Below are 16089 nucleotides of genomic sequence, written 5' to 3'. Positions count from 1 at the left end.
TACAGTGTGCGTTAGAAGCAAAGCACCATGCTTACATGCTGCAGCACCCTGTTGTGAGTTGTGTCAAAGTCCCGATCACAAAGATAAAGGAACAAATGAAGGAGCAGCAATTATGCAAAGGATACAAATCGTCTGCTGAATGGCTTTCTTCAATCTTTACGTTCAAGTATGTGTGGTAACTGAACACTTCAATTGCTGTTTTTTTACAGACAGAAACTACTATTTCAGTCGCTCTGAAAAATAAATGGTAATCTCTTGTTTTTATGTATAACATGCTACTGGAGTTTTTCAGAATGGATCAAGTTGACTCATGAGGATCATTTCTTACAGCTCCGGTTAGGAACTTTTGGTTTAGTGTAATTTTTTGGCGCCCCCTGTGGAGAAAGTGGTACCTCCTACCTCTTGCTGGTCTCGTACTGACAAAAAAAAAAAGACTCCTCCTGTTTTCACTTAGCAGTATCACTCACTGTGGCCATGGAACATTTTTTAAATTAAAAAAAACATAAATAAAGGCCTGTTTCTTAGCTTGTCATCAATCTTCTTGTTTGACACTTACACCCAGCAGTGGTTACAGGCATTACCAGTAACATTAAAGAAGTAATCAATCTTTTTCTGATGGTCTCGTTTGCTTTTGAAGGTCGTAGGCATCTTTTTTTTAATTTCGGTCTGTTTCATGAGCAGTGAAAACATTGTCGCAGGAGCCTTAAAAAAAAAGCCCAAAACTATGAAAATATATCTAATAATATCAGAATTGCTCAACTTATTTTCAAAGATAGATAGCTTTCTTTGAGTATTTTAAAGGTCATGCAGTTCTTGTTCTAACGCCATCTCTAACCAAAGAAAGCACATGGGTATTATCAGGTGAATCAGACAAATAACAAAGAAGTGAGAAGCTAAAAGAGAACAGAGGCGGGAGGGCAGAGAAAATAATGAATTACCAATTTCCTCAGCAGAGAGAGTTTTGCTTTAGAAAATCTCAAATGTCAAAGAACAGCCAGTTGTTGTTTTTTAAGTAATCCAATTTCTCACTATGTTGAAGAGGTCACAGAACACTACGGTGCATGAGTGGGCAAGAAGCCAGGTTCACAAGGTGCTTTGCAAACGCAGAAAACAAAAGAGTTACTTACACCGAGGAACTTGGAGAGAAGCTTCAGCATTTCGGTTGTGGTGTTGTACAAATCCCGCCAGTCTTGGGGCGGCATGCCGGGTGGACGGTCCTCTGGGGGCCCGTTGTACAGGAAGTTTTCCAATTGCTCAGCAGTCCATGCTGTGCCGCCTAGACCCTGGTTGAGGGCAATGGCAAACACTGGATTGGCCAGCAAAGCCTGAATACAACAGAAAACGCAAAAAGATTGTATTATCTAGGAAGTATGGGTGGTCAGATTCAAATAACTTTTATTAATACTATTTTAAATCAACTTAAATGTATTGCTTATAATTCTTATTGTATCCCTATATAATGTCTGTATATTGGGTTGTATACTTCTTTTATTATTTCCTATATTTCCTCATGATTTTACTCTGCATAAAAGCTATTGCAAAGCACACATTTTCCCTTGAAGGAAAAATAAAGTATTACTGATTCTGATTCCTCAATCACAGGACAGAATCATATATTTGGCCATGAAGTCCATTGAGAGGCTGGTGTTGAGCCACCACATGGACATCTCAAGCCCCCTGATGGACCCCTGCAATTTGCCTATCGGACAAACAGGTTGGTGAATGATGACGTCAACATGGGGCTGCAATAAAGCCGGCATCACCTTGACTCATCAGGGATCTATGTAAAGACTGAGAGGAGGAAGCAGGTGAGGCTGGGGAGTATCACATCCAGCACCCTGACAAATCAGCATTAGCACCCCCCAGAGGTGTGCACCCACCTCCGGAGAGCCTTCTGTTTAACTCCTGTAGTTTGCAGACAGCGTCACTGTCATCCGCCTCAGCCGGGAAGGTGATGAATCCACATGCAGACACCAAGCCCTCTGGTGTATTTAAAACCATCTGGAGCTGAACCTCTCAAGACTGTGGAGATGACCGTGGACTACAGGAGTGGTTTGGATATGCCACCAAACAGAACAGACATGTCTGCAGAAAAAAATCTGTATCAACCTGCCCTCCATGCAGGACTTATACAAGTCCAGGGTCAGGAAACGGGCAGGTAACATCCCTGATTACGAGGCTTATCATGGTACCAGAATTGACTGATGAGGAGACTGATCATTGTTACTGATAATACTACATGTATTTTCCCCATAATTACTGGTTTCGTAATATGAATCTGTTTTATTTATTGATGTTGTTGTTGTTGGTTGAAGTAGAAGTGAAGTATGAAAGTAAATACAACACAAAATCCTGCCTCTACAAAAACATTCATGTAAATACACGGAACAAAACAAACACACAAAACCAAGGGGAACAAAAACAAATGCTAATTTCTTTATCTGATTTCTTTTGTTTATATGACAAACGTTTGAAACATACTCAGGCCTCGGTCAATCACCTCAGGTCATGAATCAAACTGCAATTTCTCTAATCATGCGCTAAATGAAATCAATATGCTGATGTGGGAGCAAATATAACCCGGCTGAATCCCCATAGTCCATATTGAATAAGCATTACATGAATATGTATATGTATTATTGTGGAGTGGAATAAATAGTTCTGAGCTCTTAACACAGTAGCGCTTGCATAATAAGGTTATTTTACTCCCACCTGTTTGATTAAATGTGTTGCCCTTTATTTAATTGTTCCCCTCACTCCCACCCAGAAATTCTATCATTTTAAGCTGCTGGGAAATTCACCCCCAATTATTAACATAACACTGAATGTTCCTGTAATGACAGTGCAACTCCATAAACTTAAAATGAACTGATTAAAAGCCTGTTGAGTACACAAAGGAATGCTGAAAAGGAAACTTAACCCGCTAAGAGAAGTTAATTAACTCATCACGTCCTAACCAGAAAAGGGACAAATGAAAACATATCCTCTAAATGTGGAAAACCAATCATACCAGTAATTGAATGCACAATGTTGGGGAAGTAGAGGCCAGTGTACTCAATTGGGATTTCAGTGTCAACACTTGCGATGATATTCTGCTCAACATTAGTAGAGTAACATTGAAGTGATGTCTCTCAGAAAGGTAGCGTTCCCCTGCAAAACTGTCCAGCTTGAAATCTGACAGCAACCTTAAACGATTGAATAACGCCGATTAGAAGTGGATACGCCACATCCGTTTCTCTTGTAGTTATGAAGAAACAAGCAGCTCCAGAATTCTGGGTCATGTAGTATTAAACTGCTGTTGCTGTTACCATGGCAACCGAGGCTGTCGCAGATTTGACCAGGACTGAAATATTTAGATTTGACATCTAAAATATGTAAAAAAAAAAAAAAAGAAAAAGAAAAAAAAAGCTGTATCTTTAAAGACATTTCGTTAACAGTGTGTACATCTTTTCAGCTCCACATTGGGAGCTATCTCAGATGTAGCCGTGGTGGTGACGGTAATTGGTCCATGAGTGTAAAATGTGTCTGCGACCTTGAAGGACCTCTGAAGATGACAAACCTCCGCAGCCACCAGCTTCGTAGTGTGGGGCGGAGAGGGAAAGCGGCGGGCTGGGAGAAAATGAAGACAAAGGAGGATTGCCGGCCCATTTGTGTAAAGGTTAGGGCTAGGGTAATGAATACCCTGGCTATATGGAGCTCCCGATGTCTGCTTCCCTCCAGCTGCCTATAAGCTCATTTGGAGTGACACTGGAGTAATGTCAGTGTCAAGGAAATACAGCGAGAGGCAAAGAGGAAGGGAAGGAGAGAGGGAGGGAAGAGTCTCTGTCCTCTACCTTCTATAGATAATCCTTTCTGCCAGGATGAAAATTATCCTGCACTTATCCATAATTACTTACCTCCCTCGGTTTCCATTTCTAACAGACGGTGCAACAAATTGATGTACACGTAGCATATATTCTTACTTGCACTAAATATAAGTCTCATCATTCTCTTTTTACTGATTTTCTCTTCAGAACTGGATTGGATTGAAGGATTTTTAGTTTTTTTTTTATCCAATTCAAAAGTTGTTTGTCTCAGCCTTACCCGCACTGCATTGACTTGAGTGCTGTTTTGAAGGAAGTCCCAGACACGTGGCCCGAGCTCATCCCAGGAATCTGCCAGTTCTTTTAGCATGGCCAAGGCGTTGAATGTGCTGTTCGCCTGGAAAAAAAAAACAACAACAACAACAACAAACATTGAAAGCTTGCGTGGGAGTTTCATGTAACTGTTAGGAAACAGGCTGAAATTATTTTCGGTGTTGTTTTTATGAACTACAAAAGCAAAGGAGACCATCAGCATGAAGAGGGACAATTTCTATATTTTTTTTTATTTGAAATGCCTGAAAACACCACTGAAGGGTCAGTGCACACTGCAGACACTGCTTGATTCTACATTTTCCACTGCAAATGATCTCAATGAGAGACAAACGTGACCGTATAAAGAATGCAAGAATGACTTTTTTTTTTTTTTTGTTGAGGAATACTTCTACTGCATTTACAGGACAAGTTCAGTATGAATTATAAGAGATACTGCTCTGTCCACAGGGGGCGCCAAAAACAAAACAAACAGAAAGTTCCTCACAGGAGCTTTAAACAGTTACTTTACCTTCCCCTGACTGAGAGAATATTCACTGAGCAGCTTCTGTTTCGCTCTGAGCAAATCCAGACATGAAAGCACTTCACATCTGCACATTTCAGCTAATCCCTGGAGGGACTCATCACATTGCAACACCGCCACCCCCCCTGTGGTGACTAATGTAAATGGGGTTATTTACCCCCGAACACTGACTTGTAAACAATCCGACGATGTCTGGAGTGAAACAGGGGTACTCCTCCGCCAGCACCGGGCCTCTTGCTGTGAACTCATTATGTATTCGCGTTGCAAAAACCTCCCTGCCTGCCTGATGTTTGCTTTGTTTATGGAGTTATCCAAATGATGCTAATATCTTGGAGAAATGTCTTGTCATGAAAATAGATCAGACTCGCTGCAGCCTCCTGACAAACGATTGTATTATTTTCATTTTCTTCCCCAGGTGGTAATTCTGTGTGACATCAGTTGTTTTTCTTTCCTCCACTGAGGGCTTCTTCCCATTTCACACAGTTACTGATTCAATTACTGTTACAGGCATGACCCTGAGCATACAGGATATTCAAACATTACTCCAACAAGAGGAGATATCAGTTAAGACTTAGCCATATCTGCTACATCTCAGGAACAAGAGAAGTCCTTGTGTGCACGCCAAATATATTGCATTTTTTCAACCTAGACTTGCCTCCTTCACAATGAGGCGAGCAGCAGGTGTATCGGGAGCGTAGAGGACCTTCCCCTGCAATAACGGCCTGAAGGTGCTCCAAATCACGCGCAGACCAGGTGTGCCCTCCAGGGTGTCGACCAGAGTCTGACAAAAATCATCTGTAGGAGAGACGAACAGAGGGGAGAAGACGGGAAATGTCAAGGCAGGAGCAAGAGAACAGCACTGGAATTCTGCATGTTGTGGGTCTTTCCTTTACGTATGCTCTTTCACAGGAAAGTTAAAGTGGAGTAAAGCGTGGTAATACCTGTAAGAAATCATTGAATTTCCAACAGGGAAGAAGAAAACATGATAAATATTGCACATGAGCTTGAAATTTATATGCGGCTACCATAGAAATCAATGTCAGGCCGGTATGAGAAAATATAAAGATAGTAGGAGCACAAAGCATACATTATTACCTGTGAAATTATATTCATAACTTCACTTTACAGAAACATCTAACATATAAGAGAAACCACGGGCCTAAATGGCACAGTCAGGCAATAAACGGAATACAAATTGAAGTGTCTGAATCCAGCTCAAGTCACAAGCAACAATGATCCCAAAAGCTGCAGGATAAAACGTTTATCATGCATGTTGCAAATATAAGGCAAGAAAAAAAGGAATAAAGGTGCTGATTAGAACATAGCTCATCCAGTTTAGACCCCGAAAAAATATTGATGTAAACACTACACTTCAGAATTTAGAGCTAGTATTTATAGACGAATCCAACCACTCAGGCGTGGAGCCTATGGGTCATTGCAGAGGGGGCGGGGCCCTTAAACTGTCTATAGGCTATATAGCATATGCTGTAGCCTAAATAGTAATATAGTGTAGTATTTATGGTTTAGTATCAGCTGTATGGAGATACAAGACGGGGCGGGACGAAGAGAAATGCCGCTGCAGATTACAAAGGGTGCTATTACAGTGACAGGGACTTATCAGTGAGTGACCTGCTGATGTTTAAGCAGAACAAGTGCTGATATGTCTGTGTGCATATTCCACCGATTAAACAAGTAAAGCAGACTTCATTATCCGGACGGGAAACCAAAGATAGAAGGCAACTACAGTTTGACATTCAGTGAAGTTGGACGCTCATCCAGCCAAACAGACAATACAATAAAACCACACATTATCAACCCACGCACGACAACAAACTTTGTAAACAGCGTGACAGCGATGGCCTGCCGTTCATACAGTACGATAACCAAGCAGACACACGGCGGTCTACAACACACCCACAAACAAAAGACCAGCATCTAAGCGTAATCACAAATAATGATGAAACAATTTAGCAATGAAGTTTTCATCAGCACTGTTGCTTTCCTGCAGCCAGCTGGGTGCTCCTCTCTAACATGTTTATTTGCTTGGTTAGTAGTGTTTACGTTAGTGGAGCGAGCAACGGAAGGAGACTTGTCAGGTCGAGTTGTCAATGAGAAAACATTTTTTATTTAGTTTTTTTTACACTTTTAATGTTACGAAAAACTGCGAGGTAAACAGAAATAAAGCAGACAGACGACTAGGTTTTTTAAACTCCAGACAGCAGTGGGGGGCCCAGCAAAGGGGGTGCTAAGAGGTGGAATCAATGACATTACAAACAGGCCACACAAGCACCCCGCTGGTGCTGTTTGCTGCCGAAGTTGAGAACCCCCTTGGCAGTGGAGGGGGCGCCCCTCTCTGCTCTACAAAATACATTGTGTGTCTTGATTGCGGCAAAAGAAAAGAGAGACTCAGACCTCGTCAAACTAACTTTATTTGAAAATTCAACTAAATAACAAAATGCATGTTGAATTTGGCTCAAAGTGGGCCCCTTGAGACAACAGTGGGCCCGGGGCGGCTGCACCTTCTGCCCCAACACTCGCTCCGCTACTGCAACCACTCATATTGTGGGGGGGGGGTCAACTGGTGGCACTCAACGTGGCCCTCAGGTCAATTTTGATATATCAATTAATTGGAAACATGAAGAAAACATGACAAAATCTGCCATGAAATCATGAAAACTAGAAACATGTCCATAATAATATTTCATCACTGGTATATGTTGAGTTAAATTTGAGACATAATTGACTGTAACCATTTTTGTATACTACAATTTGGCCCTCTGGCAGTGAGAGTTAAATCAATGTGGCCCTTGCTGTGACCAAAGTTGCCCCATCCCTGTTGTAGTGTCCTGTTTAGGGATTCATTTTTTGAAGTGAGGAGGACTACAAACTACAAACTGGTGTGTTTTCTGTAGCTCTGTACTACTCCGCCTACAAACAGTAGATGGCACTGCCATTTTCCATGCTAGTTGTATTGCAATTTTCTGCCTCCGCCACATTCTCCACTTTGTTTGTATACAGGAAACCATGGCGACTGAAACCGAGCATATCATGTTGGAGTTAGAGATGAAACACATTGAGCAGCAAGTTGGTTACACTGCAGTTATTTCAAAGAGGAAAAGGAAAGAAAGGAGAACTCAGAGGAGATGAGGAGATGGAATGTACGGGATTGGAATGGAATGGATGGAATGTTCAACTGGAAAGCATCGTTAGGTCAGACGACTAGTCAGCCCACAGTAAGCACACAGAGGTTCATCATACAAAGAACAACGTTTAGATGTGCTGGACAGGCTACGCACGTTGTCTTCTGATAAGGTACAGGGCTCTGGAAACTACAGCCTAGATTCCACACAGAAGTATAAATCATAGTTACAAGGTTAAGTTCCACTCTATTCAGTAACTGTCAGTATTGAGCAAAGTAGTTTGAACACAAAAGAATTCAAAAAGCCCAACTAAAAGGGTCGAAAATTGCAATTACTTTTTTGTAAGAATGATTTTTCTTCTTTCAGTTTGCCGTTGTTACGAGAGCTTGCTTTCTAATGTATCTATTGACACATATCAAAGCTGCTTGTTCCTTAACAAAGAAGTAATGTTCCTGAGAATATCCTACCTGAGTTCATTAAAAGAAAACTCAAAGATTTTCTTATTTATGAGGAAGCAAATCATGGCCAGTTACTGGGACATTATTATGCATAACCAACCAAGAGAGTTTCAGAGTGAATGTATCTATAAAAAGTTTGAAAGTAAAAATGCACAAGCAGAAGAAAAACACAAGCCAAGAGTTCAGACCTGAGTACATAAGGACAAGTTTGTGTGGAGCAGAGGAGAAAAAAAAAAAAGTCAAGATGCTCAGCGGCGGTACGATCATTACTAATTTAACGTATCTGCCAACGTGGATATTGCCAGGTTGGGAGAGTGATGAATAGGTTACGTGAGGACCCGCGCTGCATGCAACCTCATGCTTGGATTGTTCTGGCTTTGTTATGACTGAAAATATGTGATTCCTGCTGTGTGGCAGTTAATCAGACAATTGATCAGTCCAGTGTGTCTCCTGCGAGTCAATATGACCGTCTGCCTTTTTGATTTGGAGATAACGGCCCCTTTATTGGACACGTGTCATTGCATTAGTGCCGTCTCCTGTCCTTTCCTTTACGTCTCCTCTGTCAAGACAAGCAAGAAAACCTCCCTCCGTCCAGCTCTCCCTCTCATCTCACCAGGGCGACCCTTTCTCCCATCAGGGAGATTTTAGCGGCCATTTTCAGTGCAATTAAATGTTAGCCTTTCTGCCTGCTGGCCATCTTTCCCAGGTGCTCCTGGGAGGTGTGTGAGCGGGGCAGCTAATGGCTACTCCTTAGTCTGAGTCTGACCAGCTGTTCCCTCCACAGACTGCACAGATGCCACTTCCTGCAAATATAACGCTTAAAAGACAGGATGTGTGCGCGCAATGGTTCAGTAGTTCTCTGCGATTATAGAACAGAATAGAATAGAATTACTTCATTGATCCCAAACTGGGAAATTGTGGAAATTAATTAAGGGTCAGTTAGAAAAGCGATTTCTAATATCTGACAAAAAAAACAGAAACTTTTCTATTATGTATTACAAATGCAAATGATCTGTATTAAGTATCTGAATATTTCTATTAAACGTTATTGAGTTTTTGTGTAAAATACTAGACTTTCTCAACTTTCTAGGCGTCCTAAAATCATTCTAAAAGAAATGAAAAGGAAAAGTTACTCTTTTGTTTGACCGTTGCTTTTTGACCACAGGTGAAATGTTCACACACGTAAGAACATCAAAGCCTTTTTTTTTTTTCCTAACACAGGCTGTTTAAAGCATGAGTTTTAAACCTCACTGTCTGTGTAAAAAAAAAAAAAAAGTAAAACGACAGAATGGTGTTAGGGAAGTAACAACGGTGTAACAGAGACAGGATGGTACAGCCCTTGTGTTGTGTATGTGAAACTTTTGCTTTTTCTATTTTTACTTGTTTTATTTTTTTTTTACAAGAAACGCCGTTTCTGCACTTTGACAAATATCACACTGGGACAGCAATATGAGGGCGCTGTGATAAAGGACCTTTTCAGCGGTGTGGTTGTGGATTCTGTGCATAAAGCAGCCTCTGTTTATTGTATTTCCTTCATGCTAAAACCTGTTGCAGGCATGCTTTCTATTATAATACAGTAATCTTGATTGAGCAGCCACTGTAAACCTGGTTTCGGTGAACCTGGGCATTATATATACTTTTGTGTTTCCGTCACATTGAATCCTTCCACATGTTGAGGAGATTATGAAAATAGACAGCAAAAAAAAAAAAACTTGCATGCTGGTGCCAATTACAAACACAAAGAATCAAGAATTCTAGTCAACTAGTCAACTATAGAGTATGAATAGAAATGGCGGGGTCAAATGGATACCACTTACACACCGGGTATCTGTGTATCAAGGGGAAGATAGATCTGATTTTGATGTTCTGTGTGCTAAAGAGAGCATCAGATTACAGGGGTTGCACATTCTCGAGAGGTGTGAGCTGTGCGGTTCTCTCCGACAACAGATCTTTACTTTATTACAAAGCAGCGATATGAAAGAACAAGAGAATCTGTTCTCTACAACAGGTTTAGCCACAGTCAAATAATTGCTTGGAGCCTCAAGTTGGCCCCTCAACTTACCTGGCAAATTTAATCAATTTGAGTTGCACCCTGGAGATGGGCTCAATTTGGTCTATACAGTGGGACAGTGCAGTCAACACACAGCACATGCTGGTTCTACACACACACACACACACACACACACACACACACACACACACACACACACACACACACACACACACACACACACACACACACACACACACACACACACACACACACACACACACACACACACACACACACACACACACACACACACACACACACAGTGTCTCGCAACTACATGTGCAGACTTGCACACTGAGAAGGATATTACTCGAGATTCTTATTATCCATGTTTCATACCAATTCATGCAATGCACTCAGACAGACAGATGCACACATACCTCATGTTTATTCACCTAATTTGACACACCAGGCTGAAGTGGACTACCCCATGCATCGAAAAAGCAACATTTATATCGAGCAAGCAGGATAAATTAAGTGCCGTCTTACAGAAATCCAACAGAGTCAAATAAGCGTGAATAAACATCACTGAAGTCTCTCGTAAGAAAGAGAAAGAGGCTGCGCTGACATTCAATAGTTGGAGGAGAGTGAAGACGGACACATATTCTGACCAATACAGCTCTAGCATATATCAGTTTAGATAACCCAATTACTCAGGAGAGAATAAAATGGGTCTTGAGAAAATTGTCCCAAGAAACATTGGGAGCAATGTCAGAGAAAATCACAGCAAAGCAAACGAGACATTCTAAATAAAACAGGGAAGGTTGTTTTTAAATGACCACGAGATGTGATTATTGGAAGGGTTGATTTGAGTACAGATTTTTTGGTATGGCTTTAGGTCAAGTATAATCAGCAGCTTTTCAGCTTTGGCTCATGGCACTTCGACTGTTCTATCTGCAGGGAAAAGAGAGCCAACTCTCTTAAATCCTCCATATGGTACAGAATAGCGACAATGAGGGAAACTCAGTACAATAAGCTGACTAGAAAGGGTTCCAAAATCAATTATAAAATATCTTTAACCACATTTATCCAACAGAGTATAACTGACATGCTGCGTGATGTAATCACTTCCCATTTCTGCCAATCTGCTTGGGCAAATTTAGCGGTAACAAGTTAATTTACCATCATGGAAGAACAGTTACCACTCAAGCTATTCCGTGTGGTGACTCGGAAATTTTCCTTTTTCAGTCAATGATTAATTAGGAAGGGAATGTTTCAGAGCCGTTAAAGAAAACATCAGCGTTAGCCTTTATTAGTGTTATTCCACTATTCCTTTGAGTGTTCTTTCTCATTTACAAAACAGTTGTAATTGGCCATTACGCAGACACTCTGCATCTTCCACATTCACTTAAGTGTACATAGAGCGATCCATTGAAATGCCAAGGCGAATCCAAAAAAGCCATTAGCATGCTAACGGAGATGTTGGTGCTTTTTATTTTTTTTATGGATGATACAATGTTTAAGCTCATTTGCTCTGGCACTTGCATGCAATTCCACTTTGCAGTGCAACTTTATTTCCAGGGAATTGAGGTCTTCTTATTAAAATCTAATTCTGTGCGGTTGTCTCTGAAGAAAAGACATTTAATGAAACCGGAGTGTGAGGTCTCTTACGAGCATCAGCCTGCATGAAGTGAAGCTGAAGAGATCATTCACGAGGATTTCTTGGCACAAACATATTGAGCGATGTTCAAATGTTCATGTGCATTGTATCGTAATGTATTCTTCCCTGAATTATTGTTGCGTGTCTTTATGTTCCCCAAGTATGATTTCTGTACATTTCATTAATAGTCCAGTACAGTGTCGGGATGTTTTACAGTGTAAAAACCAAATAAAAAAATGCAGGTACATTTATAAATAAAACTGTACATAAGATAAATATATTTATAATTCTATATGTGTGTTAGGGTTTCATTTATATCCATTTCAGCAGACACATTTAAGGAATCTTGTGAAAACTAAATGTGTAAAAAAATATTCAGCCACAAACTTTAAAAATCAGTTATAACAAAAGTTTTTCCCCATGTGTGGAAAGCTACCCCACCTTTATTGATTTAATATAAAACTAAGTATACGGTAACAGGTGCAAATGATAAAACGTTTAACTTTTGAGGGTCAAACCCATTCATCAAAACCATTCACAAGATCAGGTCTAAACATTCAGGTGCTTGATAGTAATCCATAACCAGTTTTCCCCCTGTGGTCTCCTCAAGTCCCTTAGATGAAAATATAAAAAACTGACATTCTACAAGTGAAGAGACTTTCAGACTGCTGCCATTCTGTTAGGATAAGGTCATCGTCTTTCATCGATTTACTTCAAAACGCTCGAAAAGGTTCTTCCAGCAAGTCCAGGGTAGAACGAAATGATTCAGAGTCGGCTCTCTGAAATGATACTGTGAAAGCATGAGTCAAGTGTAACTCAAATATCACCTGAACGACAGCGAGGAACACTTCACAGGACAACACTTGGGTGAAGAATAACACCAGTACAGCAGTGCATTCTGGACCATGTTAGGTAGCGAAATATTTCCTTTGAGAATGTCAGACTTCACCGTTGTAAAAGCATCATACTATATTTCACACTACCGCTTTTGGCCTTACCAGGACACTATTAACAGCACATGAACTTTTGGTGGAACTTAGCACTTTTCTGCTGGAACCAGGATTTTAAAAAAGTTCCAGGGGCTTAGTTTTAAACGCAAAAAATGTACCTGATCTGGGGTAGAACTATAGGTATGCAAAACAATCCAATTTCCTCATTGACACAACAGGAATATTCCAAATAAAGACATCGAAAAAGTCTGAGTCTATGTTTTTTCTTATTGTAACACAATAAGAAAAAACATTGACTCTACGAGTTATAGCTAATGTGCCTACTTTCAATTTTTCTTTTCATTGCACTTGATTTCTAATCGCACGATTGATCATTCTGATAATAAAACGTAAAACAAAACTTAAAATACTTTTTGAGTCTCCTGTGCATAGGCAGAACTTCTGAAAAAGTACCTGGACTTGGATTGGGCCTTGCATTGCTGAACATTGCTGATTGATGGTGTACAGGTTTGGCTTTGTAAAACATCAACAAGCTCATTTTCCAATTCTTCATGGGTCTTGTGACCTTGTTGAATATACAGACATTAGGGGGCTGGAGGAACACTTTAGGACCTAGCACTAAAATCCCCAGGAACATTTGGTGGAAAGGCGACAAAAGATTGCTCAAGAATAAGCAGTCTTAAGCATGGATGTACTGTTCCTGACCCCATAAAGTTACAGGGCCATGAGTAATCTTTCCTCTGTTCTTAGAACTGACTGATTTAAATTACAACCATGTTTTATGTATGTACAAAGTGCGTACTTTACTTTGATATAAAGTCCTCGCCCATGAGACAGACTCATATTCGTTTGAATCACACTTTGATGCAGTAATGCAAGAAAAGCAGAGTGCACTGGGTAGGATCAAAGATTCATATCGGCGATCCTTTATTTCTTTTATCCACAAATCTTTTAGAATTTATATTTCCTCTTTTATCAGTTTAATCCTTGAAGCAATGAGGAGGCTTTTTCACCTACAACCATACTGAATGTGGGTGGTTCTGTTCATAATTTCAGTGCAGTGTGAATATACCACGCTTTCTTTTAATTAAGCCACCTGGAATACATCTTTCATTAGTTCAACAAGGATACAACAGAGCATACCACTCTGCAGGACACTGTATCAGGTCACTGTGGATGTTCCCTGCATATCATTAGAAGCACAGGAGACAATGACATCCTGGGATTTATTTGACCTAGCGATTTAGACAGCTTTAGAAAGTTTTAAATGCAAGACTGAACACCATCAGTGCTGCCTTTTCTCAAAAATCTGTGCCTGGTTCTTTGAAATCAATACCACATTGGGGAATTTGGCTACAAATGCTGACAATATGGCTGCCCGGGTGGTATTCTCGAACTGATTAGCACAAAATACCAGTTTAGAAGACAAAAAAAAAGTGTTTCAGTGACACCATCTGTCCTCTGTGAGAAGTTTGGGCTGCCATATGTTCATATTTAGGATGTAATACATTCTCGCCTTGTGACTCTGCAAAATCCAGACAACAGCATCAGCTTCCCACTTGGGAGAAGTTGTTCTGGACTTTTATTCTCCATTAAGAAAACAATATTATGTTGGGGTGGGGAGTGCACAGAGAGAAAAGCTGATTTGATTGGCTGATTTGATTCGATTGATGCCAGCCCCAAACACAGCCGCCGATAATGAATTCCTAATCAAACCCAGTTTCCAGCTCAGGCAGCGTTGCCAACTGTGCCACAGGTGCAGGTTTCCTGCATGTGCACACGTAGGCACATCCTGTGAACCCTGCACTGTTCCCTACACTGTGTACCATGCACCATTAATTTGTGAAATTGGGGATAATTGTTCTATTTTTCTCATCTCAATGCTTGTTGAGAAAAACTGGGTTTTGCATTAAATGTGTCTTTGCAGGAACATATTTACTCGTAATTTTTGAACAATTGCAACACATCTAACCTAGAAATATGTTCCCTGAGCTTTTCTGGACTTTTTCTTTATGCCACACTAGCAAGAGGTTCATAGGTTTCACACTGTTCTCTATATATATTCGTCAAAATAACACAATTCTGATTTGATGAGTTATCATAAATGCCATCATCTGCATCACATAGCGATCAAACCTGCAACATGTCTGCAACATTACCAAGTAATGCTCACTGGTTTCCAAACATATCATTCATTTTGTCCATTTCCTAGTCATAACTACAAACAGAACTCAATTGACAAATACTGTTGCACTGACCTGAACTGTTGCCCATTGTGGACAGTAAATTGATGTTTTCCATCAGGCCAGATGAGCGTGAACTGACGTACATGTTGGTGGAATTGAAATCGGACTGCTTCTCACACAGAAGCATATTCATACTGCCCATCATGTTATTTTGGAAATCCAATGAACTAGCAGCCTTAAATATCATAGAGTTCTGCAGCCTGGCCACCTAGAGGAAGGAAAGTATACGTCAAGTATTGGGAGAGAAACAGAAAGAACAGAAAAACAACCAAAACCTCAATTACTGTAAAAGACAAATAGGTAAATGTACCTCCTCAAACACTGGTTGTGCATCTTGTGTAGTTTTCCTCAACAGTGCTGCTGTGTCTATTGCATTAAGATCCAATGATGCCGGAAGCTGAAGAAGAGCATGAAAAAAGGGGGTTTCAGCTTTAACATGAATGACCAAAACATAACATAATAATAACATAAGAAATACATTGTGTAAACTTGCATCGAGTGTCAAGCAGAGGCTTTATAAGGAGTGCCTGACGAACGACAAAGTTGAAAAATGTATGGGAGTTACAGGTGCAGAAAGACAATAATGAGGGAGAAAAGAAGGCTAAGAGAGGAATGCAAAGGGACAAGTAAGAACCAAAGCAGTTTCCCTTAGATCTGTTCGCTTAACTCAAATCACACAGCTCTTTGTAACTGAGGCCTCAAAGTGCTGTTTGTGTTTCTTCTTCTCTAACAAGGTAAGCTGATTGAGAAAAGTAGTCGTTCATAATTACATTAGCGTACTGCAGCTCTAATGATGTAAAAGTGTGAACTGCAATTAAGATGTTTCTGTAAAAGACTGAGCAGACAGCGTTACTTTGGAATGACTTGTTGAGCTCCACATCGGTTTAAATGAACTGCCTTTCTATGGATTCTCAAATCATATCCAGGAACACAAACACGATGTTTTTCGGAGTCGATGTCTAAATGTTACTCAGTGATAAACCCTG

At 40.4% G+C, this 16089-nt stretch overlaps 1 protein-coding gene across 1 annotated transcript in view; it reads right to left on the bottom strand.

Moving 5' to 3' along the window:
- Nucleotides 1–16089, bottom strand: part of LOC109993387 (phospholipid-transporting ATPase ABCA1) — a 149627-nt gene that overhangs the window by 116653 nt on the left and 16885 nt on the right. Inside the window, exons 8-12 of the mRNA XM_065950220.1 lie at nucleotides 15414–15500; nucleotides 15116–15311; nucleotides 5312–5451; nucleotides 4084–4200; nucleotides 1128–1325 (exon numbers count right to left, since the gene is read on the bottom strand). Of these exons, the coding sequence (XP_065806292.1) occupies nucleotides 1128–1325; nucleotides 4084–4200; nucleotides 5312–5451; nucleotides 15116–15311; nucleotides 15414–15500 (738 nt within the window). The remainder of the gene's footprint in view (nucleotides 1–1127; nucleotides 1326–4083; nucleotides 4201–5311; nucleotides 5452–15115; nucleotides 15312–15413; nucleotides 15501–16089) is intronic.

This window comes from Labrus bergylta, chromosome 22 (assembly GCF_963930695.1).
Source record: "Labrus bergylta chromosome 22, fLabBer1.1, whole genome shotgun sequence".
In the NCBI taxonomy this organism is placed as follows: domain Eukaryota; kingdom Metazoa; phylum Chordata; class Actinopteri; order Labriformes; family Labridae; genus Labrus; species Labrus bergylta.
This window is presented reverse-complemented; position numbering and strand designations above follow the sequence as displayed.